General features: G+C 32.7%; 3 protein-coding genes across 3 annotated transcripts; 1 reads left to right on the forward strand and 2 right to left on the reverse strand.

Moving 5' to 3' along the window:
* Nucleotides 1-4367: 4367 nt before the first annotated feature.
* LOTGIDRAFT_162966 (hypothetical protein) lies at nt 4368-6148 on the forward strand (the record flags this gene model as incomplete). Its single annotated transcript, XM_009059027.1, has 4 exons — nt 4368-4422; nt 4776-5000; nt 5431-5697; nt 5904-6148. 4 exons carry the CDS (start codon nt 4368-4370, stop codon nt 6146-6148), a joined length of 792 nt encoding a protein of 263 aa, XP_009057275.1.
* Nucleotides 6149-11351: 5203 nt separating this feature from the next.
* LOTGIDRAFT_162967 (hypothetical protein) lies at nt 11352-16081 on the reverse strand (the record flags this gene model as incomplete). The annotated part of the gene is made up of 4 exons (XM_009059028.1): nt 11352-11596; nt 12288-12554; nt 13313-13507; nt 16012-16081. The coding sequence occupies 4 exons, from the start codon at nt 16079-16081 to the stop codon at nt 11352-11354; spliced, it is 777 nt and encodes a 258-aa protein (XP_009057276.1).
* A 2160-nt stretch (nt 16082-18241) lies between these two features.
* LOTGIDRAFT_162968 (hypothetical protein) lies at nt 18242-21430 on the reverse strand (the record flags this gene model as incomplete). The annotated part of the gene is made up of 4 exons (XM_009059029.1): nt 18242-18486; nt 19643-19909; nt 20572-20766; nt 21361-21430. The coding sequence occupies 4 exons, from the start codon at nt 21428-21430 to the stop codon at nt 18242-18244; spliced, it is 777 nt and encodes a 258-aa protein (XP_009057277.1).
* Nucleotides 21431-22862: the final 1432 nt, after the last annotated feature.

Below are 22862 nucleotides of genomic sequence, written 5' to 3' on the forward strand. Positions count from 1 at the left end.
CCCGAAGGGAACGGCGTACTATGAATGACTTATAACATGATTGACAGAAGGGGGAGTGGCCTTCATGCTATGTAATAACCATTGCATGGGTTAAGTAGGGTTTACACAGGCAACTTTCTTCTTTCAATCTTTTTATAATCACACACCGGCAACCCATAAGTTGTAAGAGGATGCCTGTCTATACATGTTCTACAACCTGTTTCAACCTCCATGCTACAACCTTTTTAAACCAGCAACCAAAAAGGTTTCAGAAGCCAAATTTTGTTGAGGTTGCCCAAGGTTGCTACTGGCTCTGGGTATTGTAGGCAACGCCTTCACATTCTAGGAATCGCCTCGGTTTTGTATGCAACCTTTGCCGTTATAGTTAAATGATATCGACCAGTCATTGGTAAGACATTCCAATTCTTCGTCTTATGTCTGTGGTACTGCGATTCCGGAAATGACAATAGAATTCGTAACCATTTTACCACCAGATCATTATAAGGACTCACTCTACTAAAACATTTTATGCAAATGATTGTATGTAGTCCAGGATATTTTGAGAAATCTTCTTTCTCTTTCCCTTTGGGGTTTTTGCATGCCTATTTTGAGTAATTTTTGGTCTAGATTTGGAATTTGATGTCTGAAATTGCATTATCTTTTTGAGATTTGGTGAGATGATGAGAGACCTAAAGGCGGAAGTCTAATTCTAAAAATAGTCGTTTTGTGAACTGCCAAAATCTAGCGGATGAGTATAATCGGTAGTAGTCTACTTTCAATTTTAGTAGCTCAAAATTTTCATGGTCATCATATATTGAATTTTTTAGGAGACATTGAGAATTTGTCAGGCTTTCATTCGACATAATGGAAAGCTTTCAACGAGATTTCTTGAAAAAGTTATAGAAATGAATTAGAGGATTGGATCCATAACATAATAATATATGTTATCTCCCCTTAAAAGATGGCGGCATTTCTCAATAATAATTTCTGACTCATTCGCATTTTGCTTCACCGTTGCCTTATAAGTCTTTACTACCTCTTATATTGCTTAATTGTAATGGAATGGAGGAGTTGTATGATATTTGTCGGTTTTGAATACAGTGTGGTAAACATTTAGTAAGGTCAAGTTAGTCTTCCAGATCCAGTAGACTGTGGATTAACACAGACATTGAACGAAGAACTGGAATTTCCCAAATAGAAGTTAAAGGTGTCTCCGATACACATAAAAAGGCTAGAACACCTCTTTACAATCCCTTTCACCATTATTATTTTGGTGGCGATATTTTGGAAGAAGTGCATGATGGATCTAATCGGAAATTTAAATCCAACACTCGGCACTCGGACCAGTTGAGAAATAAGAACAATTACTTTATAACCCGATGATGTAGAGTGATCTAACAGAATTTGTACTTTATAGTATATTATAGTCTAAAACAATTTACTTTCTATACCTGCAGCCATTAATCGCTTTTCTTCATTATTCCAGAAATTTGAAGCAGTCAGAGTTTTTATGATTCTGTATTTTCCACAGACAATTGTCCCAGTAATGTTATTTCCGTTTTTTTTATTATTTGTTATTTCAAATGTAGATTATAAGTATTATGAATTTCTTTATTAGGTCCAAGAAGATTTATAGGATAACCGTTATGGTCTTCTTTGATTTAGTTCATTGCATATTAGCATCACAATTATTGTAAACATAACGTTAATCCTGTGCCAGTTACTGGTTACTCTTCAATCACCCTAATCTTTATCACATTAGCAATTCATATAAGAAATATTTACAATAATAGAATAATAATATAATATACAATACAATCAATCATGAACACAGCCAAAAGCATTCATAATGATTAAGAGATTATAAAGTACTAGAAATTATGAACCGTTATGCAGCAGGGTAGACCGACAAGTTTACTCTAAATAATACTACGTATTTTAGACACAGGCCACCAAGTAGATAAATGTCGTGCAATTTTGTATTAACTTGATTTAGACCTTTGAAACAATAAATTTTGTAAAGAATTAGATAATTATGGAATAAGATGTTCCTTACAACTTGACATTATGTACTTGTGTACAAATAGACAAATGTCCATCAGGCGATTATTTTTACTCTAACTACGTCGCCATCTTTATCAAATTTGTTGAGCCAATGAAATTCTTTTGATTGCCTGAAATTTTCAATTTAGATGGAGTTTCGGGTTTGTTATAACCCGAGCCTATAAATGAATAATACATTAATTTGAAACCGCGAATATTCCAGCAAACCGTTTGTACTGGTTAATATTTAAACATGCGCCCATTCGGTTATTTGAAACTTCACCAAGCTACAACGGCTACAACTAGATACTGTATTATTAGAATTTAAGAACATAAATCGGTCTGTATCATATCAGAACAACCGTAAACGGTTATAAGTACCTAGACACGCGGTTCTCTTATGATACACATAGCATTTTTTCCAAAAGATTTCTACGAAAAATTAAGAATGACACGCTTTCAGACATTTTGAGAAAAAATGACCCCACTCCACCTTTTATTGGATGCGATTCATTTCCCTGTGGAAACATACATGTTAACCCATTTTTTATACGCCCACATGGCGTATATTGCCGTCACCCATGTCCATCCGTCGGTCCGTCAACAATTGCTCGTAAACACTCTACAGGCACCACAATTCTTGACTGATTTCGACGAAACTTGGTATGGTTGTTTGTAATCACCCAATGGTGAACCCTATTGAAAATCAGAAAAATCGAAAATATTTAGTATGAGTTATTGCACTTGTTCTTGAAACGCTCATGTAATAAAAGTATTGTTATGTTACTTTCTTGATGTTCGCGTTGGTTTGTCATGTGAGTATATGTAAGTATGCATGTGACTGAGAGTCCATGTAAAGCGTAATAGTTTATTATATTATGTCTTGCCAATGACCGTTTAACTATAACGGCAAACGTTGCATACAAAACCGAGGCGATTCCTAGAATGTGAAGGCGATGCCTACAATGCCTGGAGCCAGTAGCAACCTTGGGCAACCTCAACAAAATTTAGCTTCTGAAACCTGTTTGGTTGCTCGTTGAAAAAGGTTGTAGCATGGAGGTTGAAACAGGTTGCAGAACATGTATAGACAGGCAACGGTTGATACATAACATGAAGGCCACTCCTCCTTCTGTCAATCATGTTATAAGTAATTCATAGTACGCCATAGCACCTTCAGGGCTTGGCCTTTAAATTGGTTAACTCATAAAAACTGTGCTATAAATATTACTTTTCTTATAAGTAAAATGTACACTATATTGATTAACAGTAGACCAATTAGAGATGTCAGAAAACTCTAATTTCTCACGTGTAGTTGTAATTTACCTCTTTTTTTTTAAATTTACCTATCATAACGTCATATTCATAGTTAAATATTGACCCCACAGTGTCCTGTATAGTATATTTCATGCAAGTCTAATGGAAATTGAAAATTGAGATCAGTTAAGATGATGGCAAATGAACATGTATTCCAGAAACAAAAAGCAAATTTATAGAGCATCATAAACATATATTATTCAATGGTTGTTATAGCGACATGAGTCTTATACAGTTTTTTTGTTTTGATTTTTATTAATATATTTATGTTCTATCCTTTTACTTCATATTCTGTTGTATAACGTTTATATATGTTGTAATCTTCAAGTTGGAGGAAATAAAGGAGTATATACAGTGGTGTAACCTATTTTCGTGCATATAAGGATTCTGTTTCCTCAAATATAGTACAAAATAACTAAAATTGGTTTGTTTCGATTTTGAAACTTTTTGAATCTTTCACTTTGACACACATTTCATGAGCAACCAACACGGCAACGGCGGCAGAATGCGTCACCTATTTTCGTGTACAATGTTTGATCTATAAATAAGTCTAGAAAAACACGTTGTATGGATACCAGGTGGTAAAATTAACTTCTCTTAGTTTTTATCTTTAATATCAATTCATTATAACTAGTGACAATTCCTTCAAAGAACCACGATTTTTAAAAAAAATAGTGATTGACAAAAATTCGTTGGACTACATTCTAGCAGAAGACACTTGGAATTCCGATTACCGCTTGGTTTTATAAGGAAATTCGGCCGATAAAAAATTGTGACGTTTGGTAATGACTGAAATCCGCCATTTTGTATTTGTCAAAGTAAACATTAATACAGTTTACCTTGCTTGAAACTACTGGATTCATTCTACTAGCTGACATTGTACAGATAACCCATGTTTATCCAAACAAGCAAATGTGGAGGTCACGGCAGGTCGCGCATGTAAATTATTAATCCTTTCCGGAAATTCACGAAAAATAGGTTAGCACGAAATTAAGTTACTTGACTGTATTTGAATAGATAAATGTGATAATATGTGGATGAAATTGCTGTTGTTATTTGGATTTTGGAATATTGATAAAAAATTTGGTAAGTGGTTTTATCTAACATTATATAGAATTATCTTGAACTATATCAACAACTGCTGAAATATGTCTAACCTTGTAGTGGGACATGTTCACAATATCCAGTAGTTACCATCTCCATTTACATTTACAATTACAATAGGTTTTGTTGTAAATGAAGTTGTATATAAATTTATTGTATTCGTTTATTTAAAATTACCCCATGTTGTAAATAAAGATGTATACGCTAATTTACAATTACCTAATACTGTAATACATTTATAAAAGTTCATTTACAATTATCATAACAGTTACTTCAGCTGTAAATAAATTACTCTATATCCTTGGTGCGATAATTTTTCGTGTTTTTGTTTTTAGTTTTTGGATTAGAGAATCTGGCACTAAACAAACCAACTAGACAAACTAGTGAATATGGCAGTGGTTTAATTTCCTCCAATGCAGTCGATGGAAATCTACGGAACGACGACTATAGTTGCTCTCATACAAAAAATCGAACAGATACACCCAATTGGTTGCTGGTTGACTTAGAAGCTGAATATGAAATTACAAGTATCAAGGTCTTAAATAGAAGGGAACATAATGGTAAAGTATTTTGAATTTATCAGAGGGAAAGAGACTTTAATCTTCTCTTTATTTTACATTTTGAATTTGGGAGAAGTTATATTTAAAATGGTTCTACATATTCATTCCAGTGAATTTTATTTCTATTTTTCTTTATAAGTTTATTACAAAAAGGGGGCTAAAGTGGCTTCGGTTTATTATGGGTGTGTCCAGTATAACTTTAGAGTTGACTATTTTTTGGATGCGACAAAAAAAATACTGAGGCCCCTCTTCTTCAGAATGTGCATGATTAAGATCTTCCGAAGAAAGAAGCATTCGACAATCCCAAAATATGTCAAAGATAAATAGGTCACAGTAATTTGGTCACGATATAATTTATTTTGTATTAACTGTGACCAATATTAAGTGGGACCCAAATTTCCTGTAAACAACTCTCAAACACTAATTTTAGGTGATAGATTGAACAATTTTACTGTTTCTGTTTGGCAATATGATCCTGGTCCTCATATCAAATATAACATGGTGGATAATGAAAACTGTATTTGTGTCCATTACCCGAACACAGCAGAGAGAGGCACCTGGACAAATTTAACATGTACGAAAATATGTATGGGAAGATTTGTTCTGTTTATTTTGAACTACCAAGAAATCTTATCAATATGTGAATTAGAGATATTTGGTAATATATACAATGGCTGTTCAACACAGTACTTACCTGGTAGGTTTAGAATAAAGGGATATGTACTTCTAATAATGGGATTATAGTCAACTAAATATTTAATTTACTTGCCGCTAAAAATTTAAGATTTTGCCAGAGTAAGTTTTTTTTTCAAATTTAAAATAGACTGAAACGACATGGGCCTATTCATCAAATAGTACCATGATTGCAACAACTTAGTTATTTATATTATTCATTTATTACAGAAATGAATATAAAGAAAGTGGAAGGTAAACGTTCCAGTTCACCAAATTGTACACTCTTACCATATGAAGTAGTCAATGTATATGAGTGTATCCATCAATGTTTACAGATGAACAACTGTATCAGTTTTAATTATGGTCCTAATTTAATCAACACTGTTAATTGTCAATTAGTGAGATGTTTTTCACACCCAAAGCAAGACTTTACTGTAGATAGTGATTGGATTTGGAGATATTTGTCACATTAAACATTAAAAGAACAGATTCACTAATTTTACATTAATCTCTGAAACGCAAATTCTCTAGCTAAACTAATCAATAAAACTGTATACATAGCTCATCATCGAAGTTTTATCCTTTCGATTTGCTCGAGTTAGAGATCTAATTACGTCCCTTTGATGAGAACTGGATGTCCTTGACTATTTAAAAGATGGTCGCCATCTTATATAAGACTTTTTTAGTGTCAAATCAAGCAAACTGGTGTTTCTAATGAATTATCATGTGCTCTTAATCATATCGTTATGTTCTCATGGTGTATAATTAAGAAATCTAACCAATCATAAATGACCATGTATGTACACTGTACAGTCTAGATTAATAAATACTTTTTGACCTTTCTTGATCGGTCACCATTGGAATTCCCTTCTAATTTAGCTAATTATGAACTAATCATGGACATGTAAGACAAACTGGTATTTTTCCAAGTCATTAGAACACTTTCTATTCATATAAGTATTAGCATTTTCATTTTCATAAATGAAAATAAGGGAATCCATCTTTAATTTATTCAGTATAAGGGTCAACTTACCTATAGATACATTAATAGTTAGTACAATATATACAGGTAGTAAATAGAAAATATAGGTTATAAATGAATAAACAATATAAACTCACAATACATCGAGATAACAATTTGAACTTACAATACAGTTCTTAATATATTTAATTTCACTTTTATTTAAACTTACAATATATAATAATATTATATGATAAAATACGGAATGTAAATATAAGCTCCGCCCCTTAACGGACTATTTCTATCATTGAGTTTGATTGACGTGGCCACTCCACAGCGTTCATGTCTTTCCTTCGAACGTCACCAGAGCCGAAATCTACACTTCACTATATTCCAAATTCCCTCGTATGTGCATTCTTAAAATATCAACAAAATCGTGATTTTTGAACTTATATCGAACCTTGGCTTTCAATAATTGAACTTTAAATGTGGCCGCTCCGTCAACTTTCAAGCAGTAGACAGTAGACTATAAATAGGTGACCTACTTATTGCTGATTGGCTGTTATGTTAAAAAAATTTTGTATTTATGCGCCAATTTGTGCCTTAAGCCCAACACAGACGAGGAACATTTTAAGCGAACAATCTTAAAAATTTTGTTTCGATCATTTTTTTCACCGTCTGCGGATTACAGAAAATGTTCGCGAGAATTGTTCGTGAAATCAAACAATTCTTTGTTCGCCGTCTGCGTTAACGACGAACATTCATCGACGAAAGACCAATCAGTGATCGAAGCCAGACCACATGACACTCAAAAATGGCAACGTCCAGTGAATCCACCAACACAAAATTTTGGACTGAGGAGAAGGAGCAGATTTTAGTGGGTATGTGGTCGCAATCTGCCTCAATATTGTGTTGAACCCATCTTTGTCAACCCGGAATTATCGCCGATACATTGCAGGGTCGTCAGCCGACAGGTACTGTACAAGGTTGCCGAACACACCCTGCTCTTTACGACGTTGAATCCAGGTACGGACCCAAATGCTCCTATTTCGCCGTCTACGTTGGCGTCTTTTTAAAATTAATAAAATAGCTAACGCAATTTTACATCTTCTTCGTCGCCATTTTGAGGTCATGTGATTTTCCGTGGCACTGGAGCTAAATGTTCGTCGTCTGCGGATAACGGAAAACAAATATATTTGTTCGATGTTTTTGTTCGTCGACAGAAATGTTCCTCGTCTGCGTTGGGCTTTAGTTTGTTGCTATTTTAGATAAATATGTAAACTTACAATACAATTCTTAAAATAGAATATAGAAATTGAGGATAACAAAAATTAAAGTATCATTCTTAAGGCCATCGCTATATCTAAATAGCGTGCGATTGATGTCACTTCTGACTCGTGTTTCGAGCTAGATGTGAGTGTTCGTAATCACCCGGAGATGAACCCTAGTGAAATGCAGAAAAAATAATAAAAATATTGAGTATGAGTAATTGCCCTTGTTCTTGAAAACGCTGACATAACTTTCAACCTCCGAAATCCCACACTACTTAAAACAATCCAAAATTTCTTTCTTCTAACAAACCTATGATACATGTTTTGACTTTATCTGTGACTCTTGCCAAACTGGATTGTTGATATTATAGCGATGTATTTTTGTCGTACTATTATTCGGGTATTACTCTTTCAGAATATGATTTCGATCAAGTAGGTGTATTTCTAAAAATAATTGCATTACTTTATGCAGATGATACAATTGTTTTAGCTGAATCAAAATCTGAATTGCAGACTGGAGTTGATGCTATGCTGGAATATTGTAAAACATATGAGGTTTATATAAATTCTTCAAATACTAAAATAATGGTTTTTCTCTAAAGGTAAAATCAGAACTAAACCTACTTTTAAAAAAATGTTAAAAACAGAGCTTTTTAGACAATCTTTTACATAATGCATGGAACGCTTTTACTGGAACTATTTTAAGACCTAAACTTCATATAGTGTATTTTATGGGATGAAACATTTTAACTTTAATCAATATTTTATAACTATTTTAATATTACAATGAATTTATTCAAGCAGTATTTTTTGTTGGATTGTAGGTGCTCTACAAATGAATTATATTATTATTATTATATTATTAAACCTATTATCAAATATGGAGAAAAAGTTATTGAAGTCGTTGATAATTATTATTATATTTAGGTATAGGGTTTAATTATATAATGGTCTTTTCAACAAAGCAAAGGTTTTACCTTTTACAGAAAGGAAGAAAATTCAATTTAGATAAATTTAGACACGCAATTGCATTTGTTTAAATTCATAGTCATTCCAATCTTATTGTGCGACTGTGAAGTATGGGGTTGTCTAGAAGATGCCACAATTGAGAGACTATAATTACGATTTTGTAAAACAAATTGCATTGCATTGCATTTACGGAGAATTGAGTATAATGCATGTTCTAATCCACATTAAATGTAAAATGATAAAGCTTTCGGTACAATATAGTAAGAAGCCAAGTCACGAAATCATCGGAAGTGTATAAAATTATGTTACACTCTAATTTAAATACACAGTGGCTAACTTACATCAAGCAAATTCTAAAAGATAGTGGTCTATCATATGTTTGGAATAACCAAGCAAGTGGCATCGATGAAAAATTCACTAGTATTAAGACTTAATGATCAGTCTATCCAGTATTGGTGGCAAAAGATTAGTAACAGATACAAATGCCGTGCCTATAGAATCGTTAAGTCAAACTTTCAATTTGAAGATTATTTAGTCACCCTATCCCCCTAAATCAGACGCTCATACTGTAGATTTCGTTGCAGTAGTCATGGCTTGAAAATAGAGTCTGGTATATTCAGAAATATACCTAGAAATGAAAGAATTTGTCCATTGTGCTCAGATTCATATATTGGAGATGAATTCCATTTTATCTTTGAATGTCCATACTTTAACTTAAAGAGAAATAACGATTTAAAATCTTATTATAGAAAGTTCCCATCTGCCTCAAAGATGCAGAATTTGTTCACAAGCAAAGATTCAGGACTCTAGAAACTATGTACATTTGTTGATATTATTGTTAAAAGATGTGAAAATATGTAATTGAAAATGTAACGTCTGATACTACTATTAAAAAAAAAATATGTAACATAACTGATGAAATTGATCGCCTGATATTGTATTTATGTACTTTCTGTCCAATTATTGTTTTCTATGTCTCAGATTCTATGAAAAAAAGTTTAAGTATAATGTCAGATAACATCACTTACCAACTATTTCATCGGTATTCCAGAATCCAAATAAATTCAACAAAACTAATTTCATACATGCGCGCAAACGACATATTATAAAATTGGTCTAGTCAGTAGATGCTCATCGTATGACGAATACGGGTATTGACACGGTCTTATTAAGTAAGTACGACGAATGATGCTATTCAAACAATATATTTTAATTTGTCTTATTACGAAAACTAAAATAGACAGAAACCTATAAATAAACAATGAACAGATCAGCGGTTCCCAACAGGCGTTGGAATGCAGGTTCAATACGTTTAATGATGTATTCACAAAGAAACGTCCTTCTTTGAATCTACTATTGACATTTCCTAACACGTACTGAAATGAGGTTCAGCACGGTTAATGAAACGTGGTTCTTTGTAGATAACTGAGAGAGGTGATCCACAACTGAAATTTACATCATTCACTCCAGACAAACAGATAATCGTGAACAAACATTCGGCCCAAGGGTCACATTAAACTCTCTCGATATGTGAAGTATGAATTTATATCCATGCATGGTTAATCATGGAATACATTTTCTAAAATTTATTATGAGGAGGGATGTATTTGGCTCTTGTGGGGAGAAATAATCTCACTAATAATAATAATGATAATAATAATAAAATCTTTATTAGCGTGGAAATTAAGCCTGGCCTTTTCACAATTTTGCCCTTCAAAGGAACACAACATATAATATGTTGTTCACTTCTTTCAGGAAAGAAACATGTTTATTCCAATTAAAATTTTGATCCAAAATAACACCCAATAATTTAATTCTGTGACATTTTGAGTTTAAGAATTCAATAGTTGTAAAGAAAGATAATTTCCTTGAATTTTTAATTGATGATTTCGGCCAATAAACATAGTGTTAGTTTTCGATTGATTTATAATCATAGAATTATCATGACACTATTGAACGATTTTATTAGTTTCTGATTGAAGAACAGAGTTTAAAGAGCAAATATCTAAAGATGATGAATAAATTGTAGTATTATCAGCAAACAAATCACAGTTACACGTAAAATGAAGTGGAACATCATTTATAAAAAGATTGAATAACAAAGGACCTAAGATAGATCCTTGAGGTACACCAGAAGTTATACATTGAAATGTCGATTGGTTTTGCCCAATGGAGGTACATTGGTTTCTGTTATGGGTGTAGGATTCTAAAAAAGACTATACGAAAAATTATAGGGTAAAAGAATATTATGAATTATCATATCCAAAGCTTTACGAAAATTGAAAAATATTAATCCAGTAAGGATGCTATGATTGAGTGATATTTTAGAAATTTTCTGTTATATTGATGAGTGCTGTGTGGCAGGAACTATTTAATCTTAAGCTAGATTGTTTTAAATATAAAAGGTTATAAGTAGTTAAATAGTTGTTGATATGGAAATGGTCAAACAGATAATGATCTTGTCCCTTTAATGTTTTAACGTGACAAATATCGCCAGTCCCATGCACTATCTACAATAAAGTCTTGTTTTGGGTGTGAAAAACATCTCACTAATTGACAATTAACAGTGTTGATTAAATTAGGACCATAATTAAAACTGATACAGTTGTTCATCTGTAAACATTGATGGCCACACTCATTTAAATTGGCTACTTCATATGATAAGAGTGGACAATTTGGTGGACTGGAACGTTTACCTACCACTTTCTTTATATGAATTTCTGGAATAAAGAAGATAATCATATATATAAAGGTTTCCAATTCTTGCTCACTGTTGCTTTAGAAGAATATAGTCAATGTTGATGAGTTTTGTTTTAAAGTGCCCCCAAAACTGATAATCAATTGGCGGTCTATGTAGCTTTAGTATTTTTTTAGATTGGAAGCAAATAGCTTTGGCAAAATCTTAAATTGGACTCTCTTTAAACTGATAGTGTGAAAAAATTGCATTACCAGAATTACACGCTTTGATTGGTTAAAACAGACGTCATTAGAACGTGACTACGGTTAAAAAATATTGTAAGATTACACAATGAACAATGAAGACGAACAATATCAAAAAATAAAAATGAACTAAATTGTATTCTAATCTGAATTGGATTTATTCAGGATTTTCTAATCCAATGTCCGAGTTTATGAGATAATTTCATAATGATCTGGTATGCATTTTCTGGAACCCACTAATTTCCTGACGGGAAATCGAAATGACGCTCATAAAAAATATCTCTAATCCCATTTTGAATCTCCGCTTGGTGATGGCATATTACAATATCTTCACTGATTTCTTTACGAAATTATTGACAAATTGCACGTTGGGTTTACCTTTTGAAATATAGTTTAACAGCAGGTAAAACAAATATTTAGTTGACTATAATCTCATTATTAGAAGTATATATCCCTTTATTCTAAACCTACCAGGTAAGTACTGTGTTGAACAGCCATTGTATATATCACCAAATATCTCTAATTCACATATTGTTAAAGGTTCTGGGTTGTTCAAAACAAACAGCACAAATCTCCCCATACATATTTTCGTACATGTTAAATTTGTCCAGGTGGCTCTCTCTGCTGTGTTCGGGTAATGGACACAAATACAGTATTCAGTATCCACCATGTTATATTTGATATGAGGACCAGGATCATATTGCCAAACAGAAACAGTAAAATTTCGCAATCTATCACCTAAAATTTAAATCGATATAAACAACTTACACAAATCTTCTTTCAATTGATGACTGATAATCTGTGATTGTAGGAGAATTGTTCACACTGTCTCACTGAATATTGTTCACAATAATACAATCACAACAGACAGGGACCTGCGTATTTTTTTCCCATCCGACAAATAGTGAACGATACCATTTCCATGTCTACTTAGGCGGGGCGTTTTGAGACCAAAATGACAGAAGGAACCCGGATTGAAAAATATACCATCTCGACGTATGCCTACATTGAACTAACGAATAAGCGCATAATACATTAAAACCGCCATGCTCCCTTTTTGTGATAAAAGTTATAAAAGTAGAATTCTAAAAGTCACTAAAATGAACATGGACAACCATTTATCAAAAATAATTTAAGGTGTAAAATAAAGAGTAGTCTAATTTAAACAGGACCACATTTTCGTTCCGTTTCTGAATATAGCCACTTCAGTTAGCGTCTTACGACAGCCCTCTTTAACGTTCGTGAAATTGACCTTTTGACCGAACTCGATGACGTTCTGCTTTAACCAATCAAATTTCTATCTCCTCCATCACTGGTATTTTGTAACGCGACACTAACTGAAGTGGCTATATTTAATATAAAGGCTAATAAAAATCGGAACAAAAGTTTGGTTCAATTTTAATTAGACTGAATAAAGAGAAGATTAAAGTCTATATCTCTTCGATATATTCAAAATACTCAACCATTTACTCTCAGTCTATTTAAGACAGCGATACTTGTGATTTCATATTGAACTTCTAAGTCAACCAACAACCAATTGGGTGTATCTGTGGGCATTTCTGTATGAGAGCAATTATAGTCGTCGTTCGCTAGATCTCCATCCACTGCTTTGGAAGAATATAAACCACTGTCGGGATAATCATTAGTGTGTCTACTTGGTTTGTTTAATGCAAGATTCTCTAATCCAAAAACTAGAAAGAAACGCAAAGATTATCTCACCATGGAAATAAAAGTAATTTATTTACAGTTGAAGTAATTGTAATTGAGTAGCAGAAGTAATTGTACATTTTTTTGTACGGCATAAGATTTGTTTTAAATGTGCTAATACAACTTTATTTCCAACAAGGCTTAAAGATGGGTTACCTTATTTTTTAATGTCAAATTAAGCAAACTATTTAATTAATTGGTGTTTCTAATGAATTATCATGTATTCTTAATCATATCATTATTTTCTTATTGCATGGTTTTTACCAATCATAAATGTCATGTATGTAGAGTCTGGATAAACAAAAAGACTTCTTGACCTTTCTTGATTGGTCACTCAATGGAATTATGTTGGTAATTCTCTATAATTTAGCTAATTATGAATTAATTATGGACATGTGAGACAAACTGGTATTTTTCCAAGTCATTAGAACACCTCTACTATCATTTACCTAATTTCATGCGACAAATGTCATTTACAATACGTAGGCGAAACTAAAAACTCTTTGAGAGAAAGAATTAACGGCCATCGTTTCGACATCTCCCATCATCTGGATAAACCTATTGGGAACCATTTCAACTCTCCCAACCATTCCCTCGCAGATATGAAGGTGGCGCCCATTGAAAAGGTCATCGCAGAAGAAGACACCAACCCTAAAAGTTCAAGACTATACAGGGAGAGCTTTTGGATGAATCAACTAAAAACTATTTCACCCTATGGACTAAATATACAGTTTGATTATCAAACAATCCCATTTGTTGCTCTATTCAATAACATTTCTTGCCAAGCATCCCGAATTATCAAAAGATACTACACAGAATTACAAAATAAATTTCCCACTATTTTTTAAAAAAAATTAGGCATAGCTTATTCGAAAAAAAAAAATCTACAGGATATTGTTGTTCGTGGTCGACTTGACCCCACCGATGATGTAGAGTGATCTAACAGAATTAAATATTCTCATTTTCATTGTCTTTGTACTTTATAGTATATAATAGTCTAAAATAATTTACTTTCTATACCTGCAGCCATTAATCGCTTTTCTTCATTATTCCAGAAAATTTGAAACAGTCAGAGTTTTTATGATTCTGTCTTTTCCACAGACAATTGTCCCAATAATGTTATTTCCGTAAATGTAGATTATAAGTATTATGAATTTCTTTATTAGGTCCAAGAAGATTTATAGGATAACCGTTATGGTCTTCTTTGATTTAGTTCATTGCATATTAGCATCACAATTATTGTAAACATAACTTTAACCCTGTGCCAGTGCCTTATATTGAATAGTAACTGGTTACTCTTCAATCACCCTAATCTCTACTTTCTATTCATAATAGTATTAGAATTTTCATTTTCAAAAATAAAAATAAGGGAACCCATCTTTAAGGTTATTGTAAATGAGTGTCTACGTATTTATTTACAGCATAAGATTTACTTCATATCAGCGTATGCATCTTTTTTTTTACAATATGAGTTCTATATACATAGACTAATGTAATTTTAAACAGCATAAGGTTTGTTTTAAATGAGCGCATATAACTTTATGTGCACAATTTTTTTAAATGTACGTATCTGTATGTACAGCATCAGGTTTGATTTTAAATGTGCTTATACACTTTTATTACAACGTAACTTAGAAATTTGAGGTTGTAACATGTAACATTAACAAATTAATTCTAAGGTATTATAAATGAGATCTTTAGTTACGCCTTAAGTTTTATTTTAATTGAGCGCATACAACTTTATGATCGTAAACAACTTTGTGACCGTATATAAAAGTATTTACAACATAGTTTGTAATTTAAGTAATTGTGAATGAGCTTATAGAACTTACAACAAACAAAAAACTCAGACGAAGAGCTGATCTTAGACCACGTATCTGTCATAACAGTTGTATGTTAAAAAATCGACACTCATTTACAGAATTTGAAGAGATTTGGTGTTAGGGTGTATTGAGACGAGTCTCAATGAAAGCACTGGCCTAGGTCACAGAGCAATAGATAAGTCTATTAATTATGTGAAAATACTAATTAGTCATTAGTATGATTTTAGTTGAAAAGTCACAAACACAAACATACACTGCATGTTATAATTTGGTGTGAGCGTTTGTAATCACCCAAAGATTTAAAATCTGAAAAAATATTAGTATGAGTTATTTCCTTTGAAAACACGTTCAATTTTTAGCCCTTAAACACTATAGAAGGCACAATTCTTGACCGAGTGTGACGAATATTGCTGTGAGTGTTTGTTATCACCTAAGGAAAAATCCTATTAAAAATCAGAAGCATTGATAAAACGCTGACATATCTTTCGACTTCCGAAATCCCATACTACTTTAAATAATCCAAAATTTCTTTCTTCTAACAAACCTATGATACATGTTTTGACTATTATCGGGGACTCTTGTTAAACTGGATTTCTGATATAATAGCGGTGTATTCGCTGAAGGGACCAGGGTAATTCTATATAATGTTAGATAAAATCACTTACCAACTATTTTATCGGTATTCCAAAATCCAAATAAATTCAACAAAACCAATTTCATCCACACAAACCGCATATTATCAAATTGGTCGAGTCAGTAGATGCTTATCATATGACGAATACGGATATTGACACGTTCTTATTAAGTAAGTATGACGAATGGTTTGGACACGATGGTAGATGCTATTCAGACAACCAAATATTTTAATATGTCATAGCCTCTATTACGAAAAATAACATAGACATAAACCTGTAAATAAACAATGAAAAAATCAGTGTTTCCCAACAGGCGTGGAATTCCTCCAATTCTTCTGGAATTATGATTATTGAAGTACTCACAAAGACACGTGCTTTGTTGAATCTACTGTTGCCATTTCCTACCAAGTACTAGGTGGAATGTGGGTTCAGCACGGTAAAAGAAACGTGGTTAGTTGAAGATAACTGACCGAGGTGATCTACGACTGAAATTTACATCATTCACTCCAGACAAACAGATAATCGTGAACAAACATTCGACCCAAGGGTCACATTAAACTCTCTCGATATGTGAAGTATGAATTTATATCCATGCATGGTTAATCATGGAATACATTTTCTAAAATGATTGATTTATTATGAGGAGGGATATATTTGTCTCTTTTGGGGAGGAATGATGTCACTAATAATAATAATAATAATAATGATAATAATAATAAAATCTTTATTAGCGTGGAAATTAAGCCTGGCCTTTTCACAATTTTGCCCTTCAAAGGAACATAACATATAATACAAAAGAAACTAAAAACAGAAAAACTACAATCAAAAAAGCAGTAAAATTATTAACAATTATATACATTGATCATTCAATTGAATATGTTGTTTGATCTTTTCAAGATTTTTTTTCAAATTTTGCCAAAACATTGATTTTCTTTAAGGATCGAGGTAAAGAGTTCCATAAACAAGGGCCTTTATATTTCAAGCTATTCTTATATATAGATTTAATAGGTTTTGGAATAAGAAATCTCTGGTTAATGGATGGATATGGCGTTTTTATAATGAACAATATTTTGAAGATCAACTGGACAATTACAATTAGCTATTTCAAAGAGAAAAATGTATTTATTGACTAAATGACGTTTTTGAACTGTAAGAATATTCAATGATGTAGATAAGGTTTCATGGGAAGGTGACAGTGGAGATGGTTTAAGTACTGGTTTATTATTAATTAGCCTAAAAATCAATTTTTGAAGTCTATTAAAGGCAGCTGAAGAATAATTATTACAAGTATCCCAAATGGTGAAGCAGTTATATGCGGGACTGAAAATGAGCGAAATAGAATAATTTAATAAAGTTTGAAGGAGGAGAGGATTAATCTTGCTCATTTGAAATAATTTCTGATTTAAAATTTTACAAATATGATTTACATGTTTATTCCAATTAAAATTTTGATCCAAAATAACACCCAATAGTTTAAAGTCTAAGAGATTTCAATAGTTGCAAAGAAAGATAATTTCCTTGAATTTTTAATTGATGATTTGAGCCAAAAACATAGTTTTAATTTTCGATTGATTTATAATCATAGAATAATCATGACACCATTGAACGATTTTTATTAGTTTCTGATTGAAGAACAGAGTTTAAAGAGCAAATATCTAAAGATGATGAATAAATTGTAGTATTATCAGCAAACAAATCACGGTTACACGTACTATGAAGTGGAAGATCATTTAATAAAAAGATTGAATAACAAAGGACTTAAAATAGATCCTTGAGGTACACCAAAGTTATACATTGAAATGTTGATTGGTTTTGCCCAATGGAGGTACATTAGTTTCTGTTATGGGTGTAAGATTCAAAAAAAAGACTATTCGAAATTTTTATTTTAAATTTTTGTAACATATATTGATGAGTGCTGTGTGGCAGAAACTATTTAATCTAAAGCTAGATTGTTTTAAATATAAAAGGTTATAAGTAGTTAAATAGTTGTTGATATGGAAATGAAAATGTTTTTCAAGTGCTTTAGAGACAGCTTGTAGAATTGATATGGGTCTGTAACTGAGGTTGAAAAGCACTGGAATGGATCATAAATAATAAAAAAGAATAAATGATAATCATGTGGATAATATTATGGACACGCGTGGATTTGAAAACTTAAAGACAAAGAGAAAGAGACGGTGAGATGTTAACTACTTTTACTGATTGGCTTATTCAAGAATTTGCGTACGTTTGGTCAAACAGATAATGAACCTTTAATGTTTTAATGTGACAAATATCGCCAGTCCCATGCACTATCTACAGTAAAGTCTTGTTTTGGGTGTGAAAAACATCTCACTAATTGACAATTAACAGTGTTGATTAAATTAGGACCATAATTAAAACTGATACAGCCGTTCATCTGTAAACATTGCTGGATACACTCATATACATTGGCTACTTCATATGGTAAGAGTGTACAATTTGGTGAACTGGAACGTTTACCTGTCACTTTTTTTACATGAATTTCTGGAATAAAGAAGATAATCATATATTTAAAGGTTTCCAATTCTTGCTCACTGTTGCTTTAAAAAGAATATAGTCAACGTTGATGAGTGTTGTTCCAAAGTGCCTCAAAACTTTGGTAACAAATAGGCGGTCTATGTAGCTTTAGTTTTTCTTTTAGATTGGAAGCAACTAGCTTTGGCAAAATCCTAAATTGGACTCTCTTTAAACTGATAGTGTGGAAACTTTTGCATTACAAGCATTACACGCTTTGATTGGTTAAAACAGACGTCATTAGAACGTGACTATGGTTAAAAAATATCATAAGATTACACAATGAAGGCGAACAATATCAATAATAAAGATAGCTTGCCAGGCAAGGTAATATACGCCCACTGGCATATTTTTCGATTTTTTTGATTTTCAATTGGGTTTATCCTTGGGTGATAACAAAGACTCAAGCCAAGTTTTGTCAAAATCCGTCAAGAATTGTGCCTTCTAGAATGTTTGCGAGCTAAATATTGAACGCGTTCTCAAGAACGGAGGCAGAAACTCCTACTAAATATTTTTCGATTCTTCTTATTTTCGATAGGGTTCATCCTTAGGTGATAACAAACGCTCACACCAAGTTTCCTCAAAACTCGTCAAGAATTGTGTGATTTAAATTGAGCGCGTTCTCAAGAACAGGGGCAGTAGCTCGAACTAAATATTTTTAAATTCTTCTGATTTTCAATTTTGGGTGATTACGAACACTCACAATAAGTTTTGTCAAAATCAGTCAAGAATTGAGTCTTAAAGAGTCTTTACGAGCAATTGTGGACGGACGGACGGACATGAGTGACAGCAATATACGCCCCCATTTCATGTGTGCGTATAAAAAGGAACTAAATTGTATTCTAATTTGAATTGGATTTATTGAGGATTTTCTAGCACAATGTCCGAGTTTTTGAGATAATTGCATCATGATTCGGTAAGCATTTTCTGGAATTTAAAAAAAAAAACACTAATTACCTGACGAGAAACCGAAATGACGCTAATAAAAAAATATTTATTGAAATTCTTGACAAATTGCACGTTTGGGTTTACTTTCTGAAATAGAGTTTTAACGGCTAGTAAATCAAATATTTAGTTGTCTATAATCTCCTTATTAGAAGTATATATCCCTTTATTCTAAACCTACCAGGTAAGTACTGTGTTGAACAGCCATTGTATATATCACCAAATATCTCTAATTCACATATTGTTAAAACTGTCGGGTTGTTCAAAACTACCAGAACAAATCTTCCCAAACATATTTTCGTACATGTTAAATTTGTCCAGGTGGCTCTCTCTGCTGTGTTCGGGTGATTGACACAAATACAGTATTCAGTATCCACCATGTTATATTTGATATGAGGACCAGGATCATATTGCCAAACAGAAACAGTAAAATCTCTTAATCTATCGCCTAAAATTAAAATTAATATCAACAACTTAAACAGCCAAATCTTCTTTCAATTGATGACTGATAATCTGTGACTGTAGGAGAATTGTTCACACTGTCTCACTGAATATTGTTCACAATAATACAATCACAACTGACAGGGACCTGAGTATTTTTTCTCATCCGACAAATAGTGAATGAGATCATTTCCATATCTGCTTAGACGAGCTGTTTTGGGGCCAAAATGGCAGAATGAAACCGAATTGAAAAATATATCATCTTGACGTATGCCTGCATCGAACTCCAGACCCCTAATGCACAAGTGCGTAATACACTTTAACAACCTTGCTCCCTTTTTAAGATAACAATGGTTGCCTAGCACCAAATTTTATTCAAATCAGATGATAATTTAATTATAATGTGGGCGAATAAAAACTATGTTAAGTAGAATTCAAATAGTCACTGTGAAAAAAATTTTAAATAAAAAAAATTCAAGATGTAAAATAAACAGAATTTCAATTAAAACGAGACCAAATTTTTCGTTCTGTTTCTTAAACTTTTATTCTAAACATAGCCACTTCAATTACGGTCTTACGACAGCCCACTTGAATGTTCGTCAAATTGACCTTTTTTCAAGATTCAAAATACTCAACCATTAACTCCATATCTATTTAAGATCTTGATACTTGTAATTTCATATTCAGCTTCTAAGTCAACCAACAACCAATTGGGTGTATCTGTTGGCAAATGTGTATGAGAGCAATTATTGTCGCCGTCTTTATTTAGAATTCCATCGACCGCATTGGAAGAATATGTTCTATTTGAATATTCACTGGTGTGTCTTGTTGGTTTGTTTAGTGCCAGATTCTCTAATCCAAAAACTAGAAAGAGACGAAAGAATTATCTGAACATCGAAATAAAAGTAATTTATTTACAGTTGAAGTAATTGTAATTGAGTAGTATGACTTAATTAAAGTCATAAAATAATGGTAAATGATTGTATACAATTTTATGTACAGCATAAGGTTTGTTTGAAATGTGCTAATACAACTTCACTTACAACAAGGCTTAAGGTAATTGTTAATATACGTAAACAAATTTATTTACATGCTAGCCTAAGGTAATTGTAAATCTGTGAATACATCTTTATTTACAACATTAGGTAATTGTAAATTGACGTATGCATCTTTATTTTCAGCATGTGGTTTACAATAACTTTACTAACATAAAGTTTGTTTTAAATGTACGTATACAACGTAGCTTTGGGTAATTGTATATGTGCGTAATCAAATTTATTTACACGATAGCGTAAAAAGAGTGCATGCAACTTATGATTGACTATTATCGGTGACTCTTGCCAGATTGGATTGCAATTCGAACAATTAGTGTGTCAGTCCCGCTACAAGGCTGCCATAGCGGTGCATTCCTTGAAGCGATCAGGATAATTCTATATGATCTAAGATAAAATCACTTACCAACTATCTCAACTGTATTCCAAAATCCAAATAAATTCAACAAAATTAATTTCATCCACACAAACGACATATTATCAAATTGGTCTAGTCAATAGATGCTTATCGTATGACGAATACGGGTATTGACACGGTCTTATTAAGTAAGTATGACGAATGGTTTAGACACGATGGAAGATGCTATTCAGACACCCAAATATTTTAATATGACATAGGCTCTATTATAAAAAAACAACATAGACACGAACCTATAAATAAATAATGAAAAGATCTGTGTTCTCACAAAGAAAGTTCCTTAATGATCCACTGTTGGTTAATGATGTACTCATAAAGAAACGTGTTATGTTGAATCCACTGTTGCCATTTCCTACCAAGTACTAGGTGGAATGCGGTTTCAGTACAGTTAATGATGTACTCATAAAGAAACGTGCTATGTTGAATCAACTGTTGCCATTTCCTACCAAGTACTAGGTGGAATGCGGTTTCAGCACGGTTAATGATGTACTCATAAAGAAACGTGCTATGTTGAATCCACTGTTGTCATTTCCTACCAAGTACTAGGTGGAATGCGAGTTTAGTACGTTAATGATGTACTCACAAAGAAACGTGTTATGTTGAATCCATTGTTGCCATTTCCTACCAAGTACTAGGTGGAATGCGAGTTTAGTACGTTAATGATCTACTCACAAAGAAACGTGTTATGTTGAATCCACTGTTGTCATTTCCTACCAAGTACTAGGTGGAATGCGGTTTCAGCACGGTTAATGATGTACTCACAAAGAAACGTGTTATGTTGAATCCACTGTGCTCTTTCCTACCAAGTACTAGGTTGAATGCGGTTTCAGCACGGTTAATGATGTACTCATAAAGAAACGTGCTATGTTGAATCCACTGTTGCCATTTCCTACCAAGTACTAGGTGGAATGCGAGTTTAGTACGTTAATGATGTACTCATAAAGAAACGTGTTATGTTGAATCCACTGTTGCCATTTCCTACCAAGTACTAGGTGGAATGCGAGTTTAGTACGTTAATGATCTACTCACAAAGAAACGTGTTATGTTGAATCCACTGTTGTCATTTCCTACCAAGTACTAGGTGGAATGCGGTTTCAGCACGGTTAATGATGTACTCACAAAGAAACGTGTTATGTTGAATCCACTGTGCTCTTTCCTACCAAGTACTAGGTGGAATGCGGTTTCAGCACGGTTAATGATGTACTCATAAAGAAACGTGCTATGTTGAATCCACTGTTGTCATTTCATACCAAGTATTAGGTTGAATGCGGGTTAAGTACGTTAATGATGTACTCGCAAAGAAACGTGCTTTGTTGAATCCACTGTGTTCTTTCCTACCAAGTACTAGGTGGAATGCGGTTTCAGCACGGTTAATGATGTAGTCATAAAAAAACGTGCTATGTTGAATCCACTGTTGCCATTTCCTACCAAGTACTAGGTGGAATGCGAGTTTAGTACGTTAATGATATACTCACAAAGAAACGTGCTAT

The sequence above is a fragment of the Lottia gigantea genome (assembly GCF_000327385.1).
Source record: "Lottia gigantea unplaced genomic scaffold LOTGIsca_37, whole genome shotgun sequence".
Classification (NCBI taxonomy): domain Eukaryota; kingdom Metazoa; phylum Mollusca; class Gastropoda; family Lottiidae; genus Lottia; species Lottia gigantea.